Below are 17,969 nucleotides of genomic sequence, written 5' to 3' on the forward strand. Positions count from 1 at the left end.
TGCAGGGAGTCGAACACAAAGCCCGCAGCACACCACCGACCGCAATTGACCGACTCTTCTGCCGCTCCGTCATATCGCATGGAGCTGTCAATAAAACCGCCTGGCTCGACACGAGCTGCGTGTACGTGACTGGTGTGAGATCATTACAGGGGGGAGAAAGGCTCAAATTGGTGGCAGGTGAGGGGGTGGCGGCTTAATGCAAGGTGGGGGGGGGACAGGAAGCAGGATCGATGGGTCTGGGTGGTTCATCTATAATTCAGAAAGGCTACGAGGGAGAGGGAGTGTGTTTGTTTGGGACTTAAGATGTGGAGTGGAAGGGGGTGCAAGGAAGACAGTTTATGTTCAACATGGCTGCCGGTTTAACGCGGGGGTGCCCACACTTTTTCTGCAGGCGAGCTACTTTTCAATTGACCAACTCGAGGGGATCTACCTCATTTATATATATCATTTATATTTATTTATTTATGAAAGAGACATTTTTGTAAACAAGTTAAATGTGTTTAATGATAATACAAGCATGTGTAACACATATAGATGTCTTTCTTTCACGCAGACAAGAATATAAGTTGGTGTATTACCTGATTCTGATGACTTGCATTGATTGGAATCAGACAGTAATGATGGTAACGCCCACATTTTCAAATGGAGGAGAAAAAAAAGTTGTCCTTTCTGTACAATACCACATGAAAGTGGTTGGTTTTTGGCATCTAATTCATCCAGCTTCCATACACTTTACAAGAAAAACATTGGCGGCAAATTCCGTAGCTTGCTTGATTGACATTCACGGCACCCGAGGGTCTTGTGAGATGACGCTGGCTGCTGCCAGTTCATTATTATGAAAAAATGACAGAGAGGAAGATGAGAAACACTTTTTATTTCAACAGACTTTCACGCTGTCCCTTCCGTCAAAACTCTAAAGGCCGACTGCACATTTCCTATCTTCACAATAAAAGCCCTGCTTCATGCTGCCTGCGCTAACAAAATAAGAGTCTCGGAAAGCTGGCGTGCACATCTCTTGTGCACGCCAGCTTTCTGAGGGATCACTTGTGCACGCCAGTTTTCCGAAACTCTGTATTTAGTTAGCGCAGGCAGCATGAAGCAGGGCTTTTATTGTGAAGATAGGAAATGTGCAGTCGGCCTTTAGAGTTTCGACGGAAGGGACGGCGCGAGAGTCTGTTGAAATAAAAAGTGTTTCTCGCCTTCCTCTCGGTCATATTTTCATAATAATGATCTTGCAGCAGCCAGCGTCATCTCACAAGACCCTCCGGTACCGTGAATGTCATTTAAGTGACGTCTTGGTGAAGATTGATGATCACTCATTTTTAGGTCTATTTTTTTTAAAAGCCTGGCAGGAGATCGACTGACACACCCCCCGCGGTCGACTGGTAGCTCGCGATCGACGTAATGGGCACCCCTGGTTTAACATATGGGTGCAAGACAAAGGACAACATTAGAAGCATTTAAGTCTCATCTTAAAGGCCTACTGAAACCCGCTACAACCGACCACGCAGTCTGATAGTTTATATATCAATGATGAAATATTAACATTGCAACACATGCCAATACGACCGGTTTACTTTACTAAATTGCAATTTTAAATTTCCCGCCAAGTGTCGTGTTGAAAACGTTGCGGTATGATGATGTTTTCCGGCCCGATCCAAGCTATAAGTCGTCTGCTTTAATCGCACAATTACACAGTATTCTGGACATCTGTGTTGCTGAATCTTTTGCAACTTGTTCAATTAATAATGGAGAAGTCAAAGTAGAAAGATGGAGGTGGGAAGTTTTTAGCCTTTAGCCACACAAACACAGCTGGTGTTTCCTTGTTTAAAATTCCCGAAGGTGAAGCTTTACTATGGATCAGAGCGGTCAAGTAAACATGGATCCCGACTACATGTCAACCGGCAGTTTTCCGTGAGAAAATTGTGGAAATAAGTCGGCTCTTACCGGAGACATCAGCGGAGCTTCCGTCCTGCTGCAGCTGCGTGACTTCCCTTAGAGACACTTAAGGTCAACACACCTGTGGCCACAACCCTCCGACTTTCAGGTACTATTTAATCTCACTAAAACACTAGCAACACAATAGGCAGATAAGGGATTTTCCAGAATTATCCTAGTAAATGTGTCTAATAACATCTGAATCGCTCCCACTGCAATCGCCTTTTTTTTTTTTTTTACTTTTTTTTTCCTAGTCCTTCACTCTAAATTTCCTCATCCACGAATCTTTCATCCCCGCTCAAATTAATGGGGAAATTGTCGCTTTCTCGGTCCCAATAGCTCTTGCTGCTGGAGACTATGATTATAAACAATGTTCAGATGTGAGGAGCCCTACAACCCGTGACGTCACGCGCACATCGTCTGCTACTTCCGGTACAGGCAAGGCTTTTTTAGTAGCGACCAAAAGTTGCGAACTTTATCGTCGATGTTCTCTACTAAATCCTTTCAGCAAAAATATGGCAATATCACAAAATGATCAAGTATGACACATAGAAAGGACCTGTTATTCTCGTTTAAATAAAAAATCTCATTTCAGTCTGCCTTTAAAACTAATTTTTATACTCTAGGACAGGGGTCGGCAAACCAAAATGGTGAAAGAGCCATATTGGACCAAAAATACAAAAACAAACGTACAGATAGTGTGTTATGAGATATGAATTGATTTAAGAGGACTTAAGGAAACTGAATGAGCTCAAATATAGCTACAAATGAGGCATAATGATGCAATATGTACATACAGCTAGCCTAAATAGCATGTTAGCATCGATTAGCTTGCAGTCAAATGTCTGATAAGCACTCCACAGAAGTCAATAACATGAACAAAACTCACCTTTGTGCATTCACGCACATTGTTAAAAGTTTGGTGGACAAAATGAGACAGAAAAAGAAGTGGCATAAAACACGTCTTAGAAAGTCGGAGAAAGTTGTACATGTAGACAAACTACGGTGAGTTCAAGGACTGCCACAATTAGTAGGACAAAACGGCGCTTGCAAAATACTCGAATCAGTGAAGCAGGTTTAATATAAAAAGTGTGCTTTATAGCAATTAGGGAGGTTTGTGTCATGTTTGTCCTCCTGCAGAAACTATATTAAAACAAAAAAATAAATTTTTCCCCTCATTTTTTTACGTTTTTCATATATTTTGAAAAAGCTCCCGAGAGCCACGGGTTGCTGGCCGCCGCTCTAACCTTTAAATAGACCCACCTTTAAGACCAGTTGATCTGCCATCTCTCTTCTGCTCTTCCCCCCTCTCCTTTTGGGAGGCCCAGATTATGGGGCCATAGATGAAGCGCTAGCTGTTCAAAGTTGGGACCCGAAGTGGACCACTCTCTGCACTGCTGACCTGTCTCCCCTCAAGATGATCCCCCTGCTGGCCCCACTATGGACTGGGCTCTGACACTATTAACTCAATCCACATCTCCGGTCCCTTCCAAGGTTTCTCATTGTAGCCCGTTGGGTTGAGTTTTTTTATGGACTGGAGTCTCACTATTGTGTTCGATCCACTATGGACTGGACTTCCACAATATTATGTTCGACCCACTCGACGTCCATTGCATCCGGTCTCCCCTAGAGGCGGGGGTCACTCACATCTCTGGTCCCCTCCAAGGTTTCTCACTGTAGCCCGTTGGGTTGAGTTTTGTATGGACTGGAGTCTCACTTTTGTGTTCAATCCACTAAGGACTGGACTTTCACAATATTATGTTAGACCCACTCGACGTCCATTGCATCCGGTCTCCAGAGATGTGAGTGACCCCCGGGTCACTCACATCTCTGGTCCCCTCCAAGGTTTCTCACTGTAGCCTGTTGGGTTGAGTTTTGTATGGACTGGAGTCTCACTTTTGTGTTCAATCCACTAAGGACTGGACTTTCACAATATTATGTTAGACCCATTCGACGTCCATTGCATCCGGTCTTCCCTAGAGGCGGGGGTCACTCACATCTCTGGTCCCCTCCAAGGTTTCTCATTGTAGCTCGTCGGGTCGAGTTTTTTATGGACTGGAGTCTCACTATTGTGTTTGATCCACTATGGACTGGACTTACACAATATTATGTGAGACCCACTCGACGTCCATTGTATCCGGTCTCCCACATCTGCGGTCCCCTCCAAGGTTTCTCATTGTAGCCCGTTGGGTTGAGTTTTTTATGGACTGGAGTCTCACTACTGTGTTAGATCCACTATGGACTGGACTTTCGCAATATTATGTTAGACCCACTCGACGTCCATTGCATCCGGTCCCCCCTAGAGGCGGGGGTCACTCACATCTCCGGTCCCCTCCAAGGTTTCTCATTGTAGCCCGTCGGGTCGAGTTTTTTATGGACTGGAGTCTCACTATTGAGTTCCATCCACTATGGACTGGACTTTCACAATATTATGTGAGACCCACTCGACGTCCATTGCATCCGGTCTCCCCTAGAGGCGGGGGTCACTCACATCTCCGGTCCCCTCCAAGGTTTCTCATTGTAGCCTGTTGGGTTGAGTTTTTTATGGACTGGAGTCTCACTATTCGATCCACAATGGACTGGACTTTCGCAATATTATGTTAGACCCACTCGACGTCCATTGCATCCGGTCCCCCCTAGAGGCGGGGGTCACTCACATCTCCGGTCCCCTCCAAGGTTTCTCATTGTAGCCCGTCGGGTCGAGTTTTTTATGGACTGGAGTCTCACTATTGAGTTCCATCCACTATGGACTGGACTTTCACAATATTATGTGAGACCCACTCGACGTCCATTGCATCCGGTCTCCCCTAGAGGCGGGGGTCACTCACATCTCCGGTCCCCTCCAAGGTTTCTCATTGTAGCCTGTTGGGTTGAGTTTTTTATGGACTGGAGTCTCACTATTCGATCCACAATGGACTGGACTTTCACAATATTATGCTAGACCCACTCGACGTCCATTGTATCCGGTCTCCCACATTTGCGGTCCCCTCCAAGGTTTCTCATTGTAGCCCGTTGGGTTAAGTTTTTTATGGACTGGAGTCTCACTACTGTGTTAGATCCACTATGGACTGGACTTTCGCAATATTATGTTAGACCCACTCGACGTCCATTGCATCCGGTCCCCCCTAGAGGCGGGGGTCACTCACATCTCCGGTCCCCTCCAAGGTTTCTCATTGTAGCCCGTCGGGTCGAGTTTTTTATGGACTGGAGTCTCACTATTGTGTTCGATCCACTATGGACTGGACTTACACAATATTATGTGAGACCCACTCGACGTCCATTGCATCCGGTCTCCCCTAGAGGCGGGGGTCTCCCACATCTGCGGTCCCCTCCAAGGTTTCTCATTGTAGCCCGTTGGGTTGAGTTTTTTTATGGACTGGAGTCTCACTATTGTGTTAGATCCACTATGGACTGGACTTCCACAATATTATGTGAGACCCACTCGACGTCCATTGCATCCGGTCTCCCCTAGAGGCAGGGGTCACTCACATCTCTGGTCCCCCCCAAGGTTTCTCACTGTAGCCCGTTGGGTTGAGTTTTGTATGGACTGGAGTCTCACTTTTGTGTTCAATCCACTAAGGACTGGACTTTCACAATATTATGTTAGACCCACTCGACGTCCATTGCATCCGGTCTCCAGAGATGTGAGTGACCCCCGGGTCACTCACATCTCTGGTCCCCTCCAAGGTTTCTCACTGTAGCCTGTTGGGTTGAGTTTTGTATGGACTGGAGTCTCACTTTTGTGTTCAATCCACTAAGGACTGGACTTTCACAATATTATGGTAGACCCACTCGACGTCCTTTGCATCCGGTCACCCCTAGAGGCGGGGGTCACTCACATCTCCGGTCCCCTCCAAGGTTTCTCACTGTAGCCTGTTGGGTTGAGTTTTGTATGGACTGGAGTCTCACTTTTGTGTTCAATCCACTAAGGACTGGACTTTCACAATATTATGGTAGACCCACTCGACGTCCTTTGCATCCGGTCACCCCTAGAGGCGGGGGTCACTCACATCTCCGGTCCCCTCCAAGGTTTCTCATTGTAGCCTGTTGGGTTGAATTTTTTGTGGACTGGAGTCTCACTATTGTGTTCGATCCACTATGGACTAGACTTTCACAATATTATGTTAGACCCACTCGACGTCCATTGTATCCGGTCTCCCACATCTGCGGTCCCCTCTAAGGTTTCTCACTGTAGCCCGTTGGGTTGAGTTTTTTATGGACTGGAGTCTCACTACTGTGTTAGATCCACTATGGACTGGACTTTCACAATATTATGTTAGACCCACTTGACGTCCATTGTATCCGGTCTCCCCTAGAGGCAGGGGTCACTCACATCTCTGGTCCCCTCCAAGGTTTCTCATTGTAGCCCGTTGGGTTTAGTTTTTTATGGACTGGAGTCTCACTTTTGTGTTCAATCCACTATGGACTGGACTTTCGCAATATTATGTTAGACCCACTCGACGTCCATTGCATCCGGTCTCCCCTATAGGAGGGGGTCACTCACATCTATGGTCCCCTCCAAGGTTTCTCCTTGTAGCCCGTTGGGTTGAGTTTTTTATGGACTGGAGTCTCACTACTGTGTTAGATCCACTATGGACTGGACTTTCGCAATATTATGTTAGACCCACTCGACGTCCATTGCATCCGGTCCCCCCTATAGGAGGGGGTCACTCACATCTCTGGTCCCCTCCAAGGTTTCTCATTGTAGCCCGTTGGGTTGAGTTTTTTATGGACTGGAGTCTCACTACTGTGTTAGATCCACTATGGACTGGACTTTCGCAATATTATGTTAGACCCACTCGACGTCCATTGCATCCGGTCTCCCCTATAGGCGGGGGTCACTCACATATATGGTCCCCTCCAAGGTTTCTCATTGTAGCCCGTTGGGTTTAGTTTTTTATGGACTGGAGTCTCACTTTTTGTGTTCAATCCACTATGGACTGGACTTTCACAATATTATGCTAGACCCACTCAACGTCCATTGCATCCGGTCTCCCCTAGAGGCGGGGGTCACTCACATCTCCGGTCCCCTCCAAGGTTTCTCATTGTAGCCCGTTGGGTTGAGTTTTTTATGGACTGGAGTCTCACTACTGTGTTAGATCCACTATGGACTGGACTTTCGCAATATTATGTTAGACCCACTCAACGTCCATTGCATCCGGTCTCCCCTAGAGGCTGGGGTCTCCCACATATACGGTACTCTCCAAGGTTTCTCATACTCATTCACATTGACATCCCACTGGGTTGAGAGTTTTTCCTTAAAAAATGTTTACAAACAATGCCGGGAAACAATGCTCCTGGAACCCTTTCCCCGTACCCGCCCCGACACCCGTGTCCTCAGGTCGGACCGTTGCCGTTAACGTGACGCAACCGCGGCTCGAGATTTGTAAGTGGACCGCGTGTGCGTAGAGGAGCATTCAGTGTCTAGACTTGTGTATGAATCATTTACAACATGCGTGTGTGTGTGTTAGTGTGTGTGTGTGTGTGTGTGTGTGTGCCGGCGGCATGCATGGCGCATCTTACTCAGGGTTGCTGTTGCCCAAACACTGGAGAAGAAACTTCTCCCCCTCACGAGGCAGATCGCTCTCAGGCAGGATCTGAACGTTCGGGGAATCTGCAAGCGAAAACACACACAAACACACACAGCGCGTTACATAACGCAGCACTGAAATCCGCGAGCGCGGCAAAGATGCTCTCATTCATCCGTATCTGCATCTACTACTATCTGCACCCTGCCACCCCGCCGTCTCGCGCCATGACATAAGCGCCTTACACAACAAGCAGTACTGGGGCGGGCCACTAGGGGGCAGCGTGGGACTTGGGCACTGCACTGCAAAAAGTCAGTGTTTTCAAAAACAAGAAAAAAATAATACAAAAATGAGGGGTATTTTTATTTGAACTAAGCAAAATTATCTGCCAATAGAACAAGAACATTTAGCTTGTCAAGAATTTCCAAAACAAGCAAAATTAGCTAACCTCAATGAACCCCAAAACACCTTAAAATAAGTATATTGTCGCTCATAAGTGCACTTTTTTTGATAGAAAAAAAAAAAAGAGACCTTTTTTCTCAATATGTTGAAAAATATTCTTAAATTAAGTTAATGCGAGTGCCATTATCTTGACATAATGATATGCAACCGGCATCGCATTTCTTGAAACCAGCAGACTTATACTAACAACTATGTTATGGTTCTTAAAGGAAAGGCTTTGAGGCAACTGCTTGTTACTCTAGGAGTGTATCAGTTGCTCAGGCAAATCATATTGTCTAAAAATGCATTTTCCCATCGATAACATGACATCATCGCGCCAAGTGCGTGCTCTTTCAGTCAATTAGTGCGCAAGGAGTATATATATATATATATATATATATATATTTATATATATATATATATATACACAGTGGGGCAAAAAAGTATTTAGTCAGCCACCGATTGTGCAAGTTCTCCCACTTAAAATGATGACAGAGGTCTGTAATTTTCAAAACGCTCTATAGCCCGCAGACTTTTTTTGGGCTTTGGGAATCACTAACAAGCCGGAGTCCTTTGAACGCAGATTTCTTGCCGGGACATATGGTACAATACAATCGGCAAGATAGGATGGAGCTAGACCGTGTAGTATTTTATACGTAAGTAGTAAAACCTTAAAGTCACATCTCAAGTGCACAGGAAGCCAGTGCAGGTGAGCCAGTACAGGCTCCAGTACTCTGGAATGCCCTCCCGGTAACAGTTCGAGATGCTACCTCAGTAGAAGCATTTAAGTCTCACCTTAAAACTCATTTGTATACTCTAGCCTTTAAATAGACACCCTTTTTAGACCAGTTGATCTGCCGTTTCTTTTCTTTTTCTTCTATGTCCCACTCTCCCTTGTGGAGGGGGTCCGGTCCGATCCGGTGGCCATGTACTGCTTGCCTGTGTATCGGCTGGGGACATCTCTGCGATGCTGATCCGCCTCCGCTTGGGATGGTTTCCTGCTGGCTCCGCTGTGAACGGGACTCTCGCTGCTGTGTTGGATCCGCTTTGGACTGGACTCTCGCGACTGTGTTGGATCCATTATGGATTGAACTTTCACAGTATCATGTTAGACCCGCTCCACATCCATTGCTTTCCTCCTCTCCAAGGTTCTCATAGTCATTATTGTCACCGACGTCCCACTGGGTGTGAGTTTTCCTTGCCCTTATGTGGGCCTACCGAGGATGTCGTGGTGGTTTGTGCAGCCCTTTGAGACACTAGTGATTTAGGGCTATATAAGTAAACAGTGATTGATTGATTGATAGGTACACTTCAACTGTGAGAGACAGAATGTGGGGAAAAAAATCCAGGAATTCACATTGTAGGAATTTTAAAGAATTTGTATATTATGGTGGAAAATGAGTATTTGGTCAACCATTCAAAGCTCTCACTGAAGGAAGAAGGTTTTGGCTCAAAATCTCACGATACATGGCCCCATTCATTCTTTCCTTAACACGAATCAATCGTCCTGTCCCCTTAGCAGAAAAACAGCCCCAAAGCATTATGTTTCCACCCCCATGCTTCACAGTAGGTATGGTGTTCTTGGGATGCAACTCAGGATTCTTCTTCCTCCAAACATGACAAGTTGAGTTTATACCAAAATGGATACATGGATGATACAGCAGAGGATTGGGAGAATGTCATGTGGTCAGATGAAACCAAAATAGAACATTTTGGTATAAACTCAACTTGTCGTGTTTGGAGGAGGAAGAATACTGTGTTGCATCCCAAGAACACCACACCTACTGTGAAGCATGGGGGTGGAAACATCATGCTTTGGGGCTGTTTTTCTGCTAAGGGGACAGGACGATTGATCCGTGTTAAGGAAAGAATGAATGGGGCCATGTATCGTGAGATTTTGAGCCAAAACCTCCTTCCATCAGTGAGAGCTTTGAATGGTTGACCAAATATTTACTTTCCAACATAATTTACAAATAAATAAAAAATAAAATAAAAAATCCAGGAATTCACAATGTAGGAACTTTAAAGAATTTGTAAATTATGGTGGAAAATAAGTATTTGGTCAACCATTCAAAGCTCTCACTGATGGAAGGAGGTTTTGGCTCCAAATCTCACGATACATGGCCCCATTCATTCTTTCCTTAACACGGATCAATCGTCCTGTCCCCTTAGCAGAAAAACAGCCCTAAAGCATGATGTTTCCACCCCCATGCTTCACAGTAGGTGTGGTGTTCTTGGGATGCAACTCAGTATTCTTCTTCCTCCAAACACGACGAGTTGAGTTTATACCAAAATGGATACATGGATGATACAGCAGAGGATTGGGAGAATGTCATGTGGTCGGATGAAACCAAAATAGAACTTTTTGGCATAAACTCAACTTGTCGTGTTTGGAGGAGGAAGAATACTGAGTTGCATCCCAAGAACACCATACCTACTGTGAAGCATGGGGGTGGAAACATCATGCTTTGGGGCTGTTTTTCTGCTAAGGGGACAGGACGATTTATCCGTGTTAAGGAAAGAATGAATGGGGCCATGTATCGTGAGATTTTGAGCCAAAACCTCCTTCCATCAGTGAGAGCTTTGAATGGTTGACCAAATACTTATTTTCCACCATAATTTACAAATAAATTCTTTAAAATTCCTACAATGTGAATTCCTGGATTTTTTTTTCCACATTCTGTCTCTCACAGTTGAAGTGTACCTATGATGAACATTACAGACCTCTGTCATCATTTTAAGTGGGAGAACTTGCACAATCGGTGGCTGACTAAATACGTTTTTTGCCCCACTGTGCATGCACTAAGAGAACAAATTATTGCACTCATTCGGTTGAAAACATCTGCTTAAAAGGATTGATTGATTGATCGAAACTTTTATTAGTAGATTGGACAGTACGGTACATATTCCGTACAATTGACCACTAAATGGTAATCAGTTCATGGCATGTCCGCACATCAATTTAGACCGTGTTTGATTTCTTAAGGATTCGATCAACAAAGACATACTTGAGCCCTGAGCATTGGCTGATACTGACATTAATACGATACCATATCGGCAGAAAAAAGACACATTTGTATAATTTTACTGTGTGAAAAGATCAAAAAGGTTTGATCAAGTACACATTGTCAAAGGACAATGGCAGGTATAAAAAAACACTCACCTGTTTATTATTAACTGTCTGCAATGCACTAATTGCCCAAAATGGTTCCCAGGGCGCGACACCGCTGCTGCCCACTGCTCCCCCTCACCTCCCAGGGGGGTGAACAAGGGGTGGTTGAAATGCAGAGGCCAAATTTAACCACACCGAGAGTGTGTGACAATCATTGGTACTTTAAAGGCCTACTGAAACCCACTACTACCCACCACGCAGTCTGATAGTTTATATATCAATGATGAAATATTAACATTGCAACACATGCCAATACGGCCTTTTTAGTTTACTAAATTGCAATTGAAATTTCCCTCGGAATTTCTTGTTGAAAACGTCGCAGAATGTTGACGCGTGTTTGTGACATCTCGGGTTGTAGCGGACATATTAGCCCCAGCACCACTTACGGCTAAAAGTCTTCTATTTCATCGCATAATTACACAGTAATTTGGACATCTGTGTTGCTGAATCTTTTGCAATTTGTTCGATTAATAATGGAGACTATAAGAAGAATGCTGCCCCACTGTATATATATATATACATATATATACATATAAATCTCCTGATGATTGAGGGAACCCCTCATGAAACAGATCTGTAGAGATGAAGTAGTCTTGTGATTTTTTCCCACACCTACATATTGCGCTCTACCACGGTATCGAGCACTATTCTCTGGATAATCCAATCAAGACATATATATATATATATATTTTTTTTTTTTTTTAAATTTTTATTATTATTATTATTTTTTTTCCCTTGCCTCAGTCTGCACCCCCACTCCAGGGCCTAGGCTAAGACCGATTTTTTAATTTTATTTTAATCTTCTATTTTTTTTCTTCCCCCCCCCTCCCACCCCCCTTGTTTACCTGTATGTCATCTTTTTTTGTAAGGGGCGCTGGAAGCCGGCAGACCCGTCAGCGATCCTGTTCTGTCTCCCTGTAGTGTTTGTCTGATCTTGAATGGGATTGTGCTGAAAATTGTAATTTTCCTGAAGGAACTCTCCTGACGGAATAAATAAAGTACTATCTAATCCATCTAATCTAATATATACATACAGAATTCATCCGAATGTGGATGAACTATTTCTGTTCAAAATTGTTAAAAATGTCACATTTTAAATGTTTAAAAATTAACTTTCAGTTTACCGTACTGTGCAAAATGTATTTCTACATGAGTACGTCTTCTCTATTGTTTCATTGAAAATAAAACAGCAAAGTCCATTTGACTGTTATCTGTTTTAATTATGAGACACACTTGTGTCAAAGTCATGATTTTTTTTTTTTCATGCCTGAAATAAGAAATTGTTACTTTAAAAAAGTAGTTTTATACTTGAGTGTTGATGACACAGCTTTACAACAGTTGATATTCTAGTTTCAAGCATGTTTTACGCACAATAGGTCATCAGATCTCAGCAACAAGCTGTCATATCTTACTGAGATCATTTAGGACCAACAAACTTAAAACAAGTAAAACACTAACATAAATTCTGCTTAGTGAGAAAAATGATCTTATCAGACAGAAAATAAACAAATATCACCCTTATTTGAGATATTTAATCCATCCATCCATCCATTTTCTACCGCTTATTCCCTTTCGGGGTCGCGGGGGGCGCTGGCGCCTATCTCAGCTACAATCGGGCGGAAGGCGGGGTACACCCTGGACAAGTCGCCACCTCATCGCAGGGCCAACACAGATAGACAGACAACATTCACACACTAGGGCCAATTTAGTGTTGCCAATCAACCTATCCCCAGGTGAAGGTTTTGGAGGTGAGAGGAAGACAGAGTATCTGGAGGGAACCCACGCATTCACGGGGAGAACATGCAAACTCCACACAGAAAGATCCCGAGCCTGGATTTGAACCCAGGACTGCAGGACCTTCGTATTGTGAGGCAGACGCACTAACCCCTCTGCCACCGTGAAGCCTGAGATATTTAATCTTACTTAGATTTCAGTTTTTGCAGCATGCCGCTCTTCTTACCCGCCTTATAGATAAAGAGTGTGTTATTATTACTGTTAGCGGAGCTAAAGCACTGGTGCACAAATCAAAATTGAAAAAGAGTTCCTAAAATGACTCACACAAGACCCTCAGGGTGTGCTCGCTGCGTTTGTCTCCCGGCGCCAGCGAGGGATGGTCGACGGCGCAGGTGATGACCTGGTTGTCGTTGGCGCGGCTCACCTCCAGCGTCAGCTCGCTGCTCACGTTGTAGGTGGGCTCATCCAGCACCGACTCCACCACGTCCGGGCGGCCTGGAGGTGGAAGGGCGTCGGAGGGGTGAGGCGACGAATAAGCACGCCACAACAAACAACATGCTCTGATTCAGACCTGGGCAAATTAAGACCCGCCAGACATTTCCAAATACAAACCCCGTTTCTATATGAGTTGGGAAATTGTGTTAGATTTAAATATAAACGGAATACAATGATGTGCAAATCATTTTCAACCCATATTCAGTTGAATATGCTACAAAGACAACATATTTGATGTTCAAACTGATAAATATTTTTTTTTGTGCAAATAATCATTAACTTTAGAATTTCATATCAGCAAGACGTGATAAAGAAGTTAGGAAAAGTGGCAATAAATGCTGATTAAGTCGAGGAATGCTCATCAAACACTTATTTGAAACATCCCACTGGTGTGCAGGCTAATTGGGAACAGGTGGGTGCCATGATTGGGTATAAAAACAGCTTCCCAAAAAATGTTCTGTCACGATCCGTGACTCGGATCGTTAATGGTTTTGCCCTATTTATGTCTTTGTTCATGTTTTGTTTCTGGACTCTGCCGATCCTTGTTTGAGCACCTCCTTGTTTGTGTTAGTCACCATGGCAACGTATTGTGTTCCTCCTCACGGGCTCCTGTCACACACCTGTTTCTAATAATTATTTGTGTATTTAAGCCCACCTGGTTCCTTAGTTCGTCCTCGGTCCATTACTTGCTTTTCGCAACACGTCACGTTTTGTATCCTTGTGCCCTCGATTATTTTGTGCTAAGTTCCACCTTAGCTTCACGTGCGTGTGGCACGTCGTTTAATGTTTTCTGTTTCCTGCTACGTTTTTAGCATTAGCTTTCCGTGCATTGGCACGCGCTTTGTTTTTCCCCTTTTTTGCACCAGTGTTCTTTTGTTTTATTATATTAAACGTATTCTTACCTGCAATCCTGCTGACTGGTAGTGTGTGCATCCACGAAGTGGCAACTCCGCGCAACAAGTGCGCAAAACGCGTGACATGTTCAGTCTTTCACAAGAAAGGGGTCTCCGTTGTCGTATTTCAGGCTTCATAGTGCGCCACACGGGAGACAGGTCTGGACTAAAGGCAGGCCAGTCTACCGCACTCTTTTACTATGAAGCCAGGCTGTTGTAACACGTGACTTGGCATTTTCCTGTTGAAATAAGCAGGGGCGTCCATGATAACGTTGCTTGGATGGCAGCATATGTTGCTCCAAAACCTGTATGTACCTTTCAGCATTAATGGTGCCTTCACAGATGTGTAAGTTATCTATGCCTTGGGTACTAATGCACCTCCATACCATCACACATGCTGGCTTTTCAACTTTGCACCTATAACAATCCGGATGGTCCTGTTCAGGAGGACACAGTTTCCCCCAAAAATTTGTAATGTGGACTCGTCAGACCACAGAACACTTTTCCCACATTGTATGAGGATGGGGCGAGGTACACCCCTTTGTCCACAACTGCGTGAGCAAATAGTCAAACAGTTTAAGAACAACGTTTCTCAAAGTGCAATTGCAAGAAATTTAGATTTCAACATCTACGCTCCATAATATCATCAAAAGGTTCAGAGAAGCTGGAGAAATCACTCCACGTAAGCGGCATGGCCGGAAACCAACATTGAATGACCGTGACCTTTGATCCCTCTGACGGCACTGTATCAAAAACCGACATCAATCTCTAAAGGATATCACCACATGGGCTCAGGAACACTTCAGAAAACCACTGTCACTAAATACAGTTCGTCGCTAAATATGTAAGTGCAAGTTAAGGCTCTAATAAGCGAAGCGAAAGCCATTTATCAACAACATCCAGAAATGCCGGCAGCTTCTCTCATCTAAGATGGACTGATGCAAAGTGGAAAAGTGTTCTATGGTCTGACTGTCATGATCCGTAGTCTGGATCATGTTTAGTTTAGTTATTTTCTGTTAGTTTGGACTCCCTTTGTTGTTTGTGTACCTTTTTGTGAGTCAGTTTGGTCACCATGGCAACATATTAATTTCACCTGCTGAGGGTTCCAGACGCACACCTGTTTTTGTTAATTACTTCCTTATTTAAGCCTGCCTTGTCCCGTCAGTCGGTCTTGGTCCCTTGTTTGCGGTATGCAACTGTTTCGTTGGTAATTCTAGATTTCTTGTTACCTGATCCTGTGCTAGTGTTAGCATTAGCTTCTGTGCTTTCGCCAGGCGTTTCTTTTCGTCGGTTTTTGTACCAGTGTTTTGTTATTAAATCATTCTTACCTTTTAGTTGTTGTCCGGAGTGTCTATGTTTGCGTTGGAGGAACGATCCCGCATTAAAATGCGACCCCCACGTGACACTGACGAGTCCACATTTCAAATTGTTTTTGGAAATATTCAACATTGTGTCAACCAGACCAAAGAGGAAGCGAACCATCTAGACCAGTGGTCCCCAAGCACCGTGCTGCAGAAAAATAATTTATTAAAAAAAAAAAAAAAACAATTTTTTTTTTTTAATTAAATCACCAAAAAAACACAATATACACTTACAAATAGTGCACCAACCACAAAAAACTCCCTTTTTCATGACAAAAACATCCCTTTTTCGTGACAAAGAAGAAAAAAAAAAGAAAAGAAAAAAAAAGGACCCCCCCCCCCCGCAGGCCAAATTATTAAGCGGATACAAAAAGGTTGGGGACCACTGATCCAGACTGTTATCGACGCAAAGTTGAAAAGCCAGCATCTGTGATGGTATGGGGGTGCATTAGTACCCAAGGCATGGGTAACTTACACGTCCATGAAGGCACCATTAATGCTGAAAGGTACATACAGGTTTTGGAACAACATATGCTGCCATCTAAGCGCCGTCTTTTTCATGGACGCCCCTGCTTATTTCAGCAAGACAATGTCAAGCCACATTCAGCACGTGTTACAACAGCGTGGCTTTATAAAAAAAAAGAGTGCGAGTAAGGTTCTCATAGTCATCATTGTCACCGACGTCCCACTGGGTGTGAGTTTTCCTACCGAGGATGTCGTGGTGGTTTGTGCAGCCCTTTGAGACACTAGTGATTTAGGGCTATATAAGTAAACATTGATTGATTGATTGATTGAGTACATTCCTGGCCCGCCTGCAGTCCAGACCTGTCTCCCATGGAAAATGTGTGGCGCATTATGAAGCGTAAAATACGACAGCGGAAACCCCGGACTGTTGAACGACTGAAGCTCTACATCATGGGTGTCAAACTCTGGCCCGCGGGCCAAATTTGGCCCGCCGTGTAATTTAATTTGGCCCTTGAGGCAATATCAAATTAACATTAGAGCTGGCCCGCCGCTGTAACACCGCATTCACCGCTAATACTCTTACGTTCGGGCTCCAGTACTCTGGAATGCCCTCCCGGTAACAGTTCGAGATGCTACCTCAGTAGAAGCATTTAAGTCTCATCTTAAAACTCATCTGTATACTCTAGCCTTTAAATAGACCTCCTTTTTAGACCAGTTGATCTGCCGCTTCTTTTCTTTCTCCTATGTCCCCCCCTCCCTTGTGGAGGGGGTCCGGTCCGATGACCATGGATGAAGTACTGACTGTCCAGAGTCGAGACCCAGGATGGACCGCTCGTCGGGACCCAGGATGGACCGCTCGCCTGTATCGGTTGGGGATATCTTTACGCTGCTGATCCGCTTGAGATGGTTTCCTGTGGACGGGACTCTCACTGCTGTCTTGGAGCCACTATGGATTGAACTTTCACAGTATCATGTTAGACCCGCTCGACATCCATTGCTTTCGGTCCCCTAGAGGGGGGGGGGGTTGCCCACATCTGAGGTCCTCTCCAAGGTTTCTCATAGTCAGCATTGTCACTGGCGTCCCACTGAATGTGAATTCTCCCTGCCCACTGGGTGTGAGTTTTCCTTGCCCTTTTGTGGGTTCTTCCGAGGATGTTGTAGTCGTAATGATTTGTGCAGTCCTTTGAGACATTTGTGATTTGGGGCTATATAAATAAACATTGATTGATTGATTGATACTTGCCAACCCTCTCGATTTTCCCGGAAGACTCCCAAAGTTCAGTGCCCCTCCCAAATTTCATCCCGGGCAACAACAATATTGGGGGTGGGCCTTAAAAGCATTGCCTTTGGCGTTCTCTACAACCTGTCGCCACGTCCGCTTTTCTTCCATACAAACAGCGTGCCGGCGCAGTCACATAATATATGCGGCTTATACACACACACAAGTGAATGCAATGCATACTTGGTCAACAGCCATACAGGTCACACTGAGGGTGGCCGTATAAACAACTTTAACACTGTTACAAATATGCGTCGCATGTGGGGCGGTATAGCTCAGTTGGTAGAGTGGCCGTGCCAGCAACTTGAGGGTTGCAGGTTCGATTCCCGCTTCCGCCATCCTAGTCACTGCCGTTGTGTCCTTGGGCAAGACACTTTACCCACCTGCTCCCAGTGCCACCCACACTGGTTTAAATGTAACTTAGATATTGGGTTTCACTATGTAACGCGCTTTGAGTCACTAGAGAAAAGCGATATATAAATAAAAAAATATAATTCAGTTCACTGTGAACCCACACCAAACAAGATTGACACATTTCGAGAGAACATCCGCACCGTAACACAACATAAACACAACAGAACAAATACCCATAAACCCTTGCAGCACTAACTCTTCCGGGACGCTACAATATGCACCCCCCGCTATCACCAAACCCCGTCCATT

General features: G+C 44.5%; 1 protein-coding gene across 1 annotated transcript in view; it reads right to left on the minus strand.

Annotated features, from left to right (window-relative positions):
- cadm3 (cell adhesion molecule 3) overlaps positions 1-17,969 on the minus strand; it is a 553,033-nt gene that overhangs the window by 48,641 nt on the left and 486,423 nt on the right. Inside the window, exons 8-9 of the mRNA XM_061920964.1 lie at positions 13,138-13,308; positions 7,462-7,552 (exon numbers count right to left, since the gene is read on the minus strand). Coding sequence (XP_061776948.1) covers positions 7,462-7,552; positions 13,138-13,308 — 262 coding nt within the window. The remainder of the gene's footprint in view (positions 1-7,461; positions 7,553-13,137; positions 13,309-17,969) is intronic.

The sequence above is a fragment of the Nerophis ophidion genome, linkage group LG14, assembly GCF_033978795.1.
Source record: "Nerophis ophidion isolate RoL-2023_Sa linkage group LG14, RoL_Noph_v1.0, whole genome shotgun sequence".
NCBI classification, from domain to species: domain Eukaryota; kingdom Metazoa; phylum Chordata; class Actinopteri; order Syngnathiformes; family Syngnathidae; genus Nerophis; species Nerophis ophidion.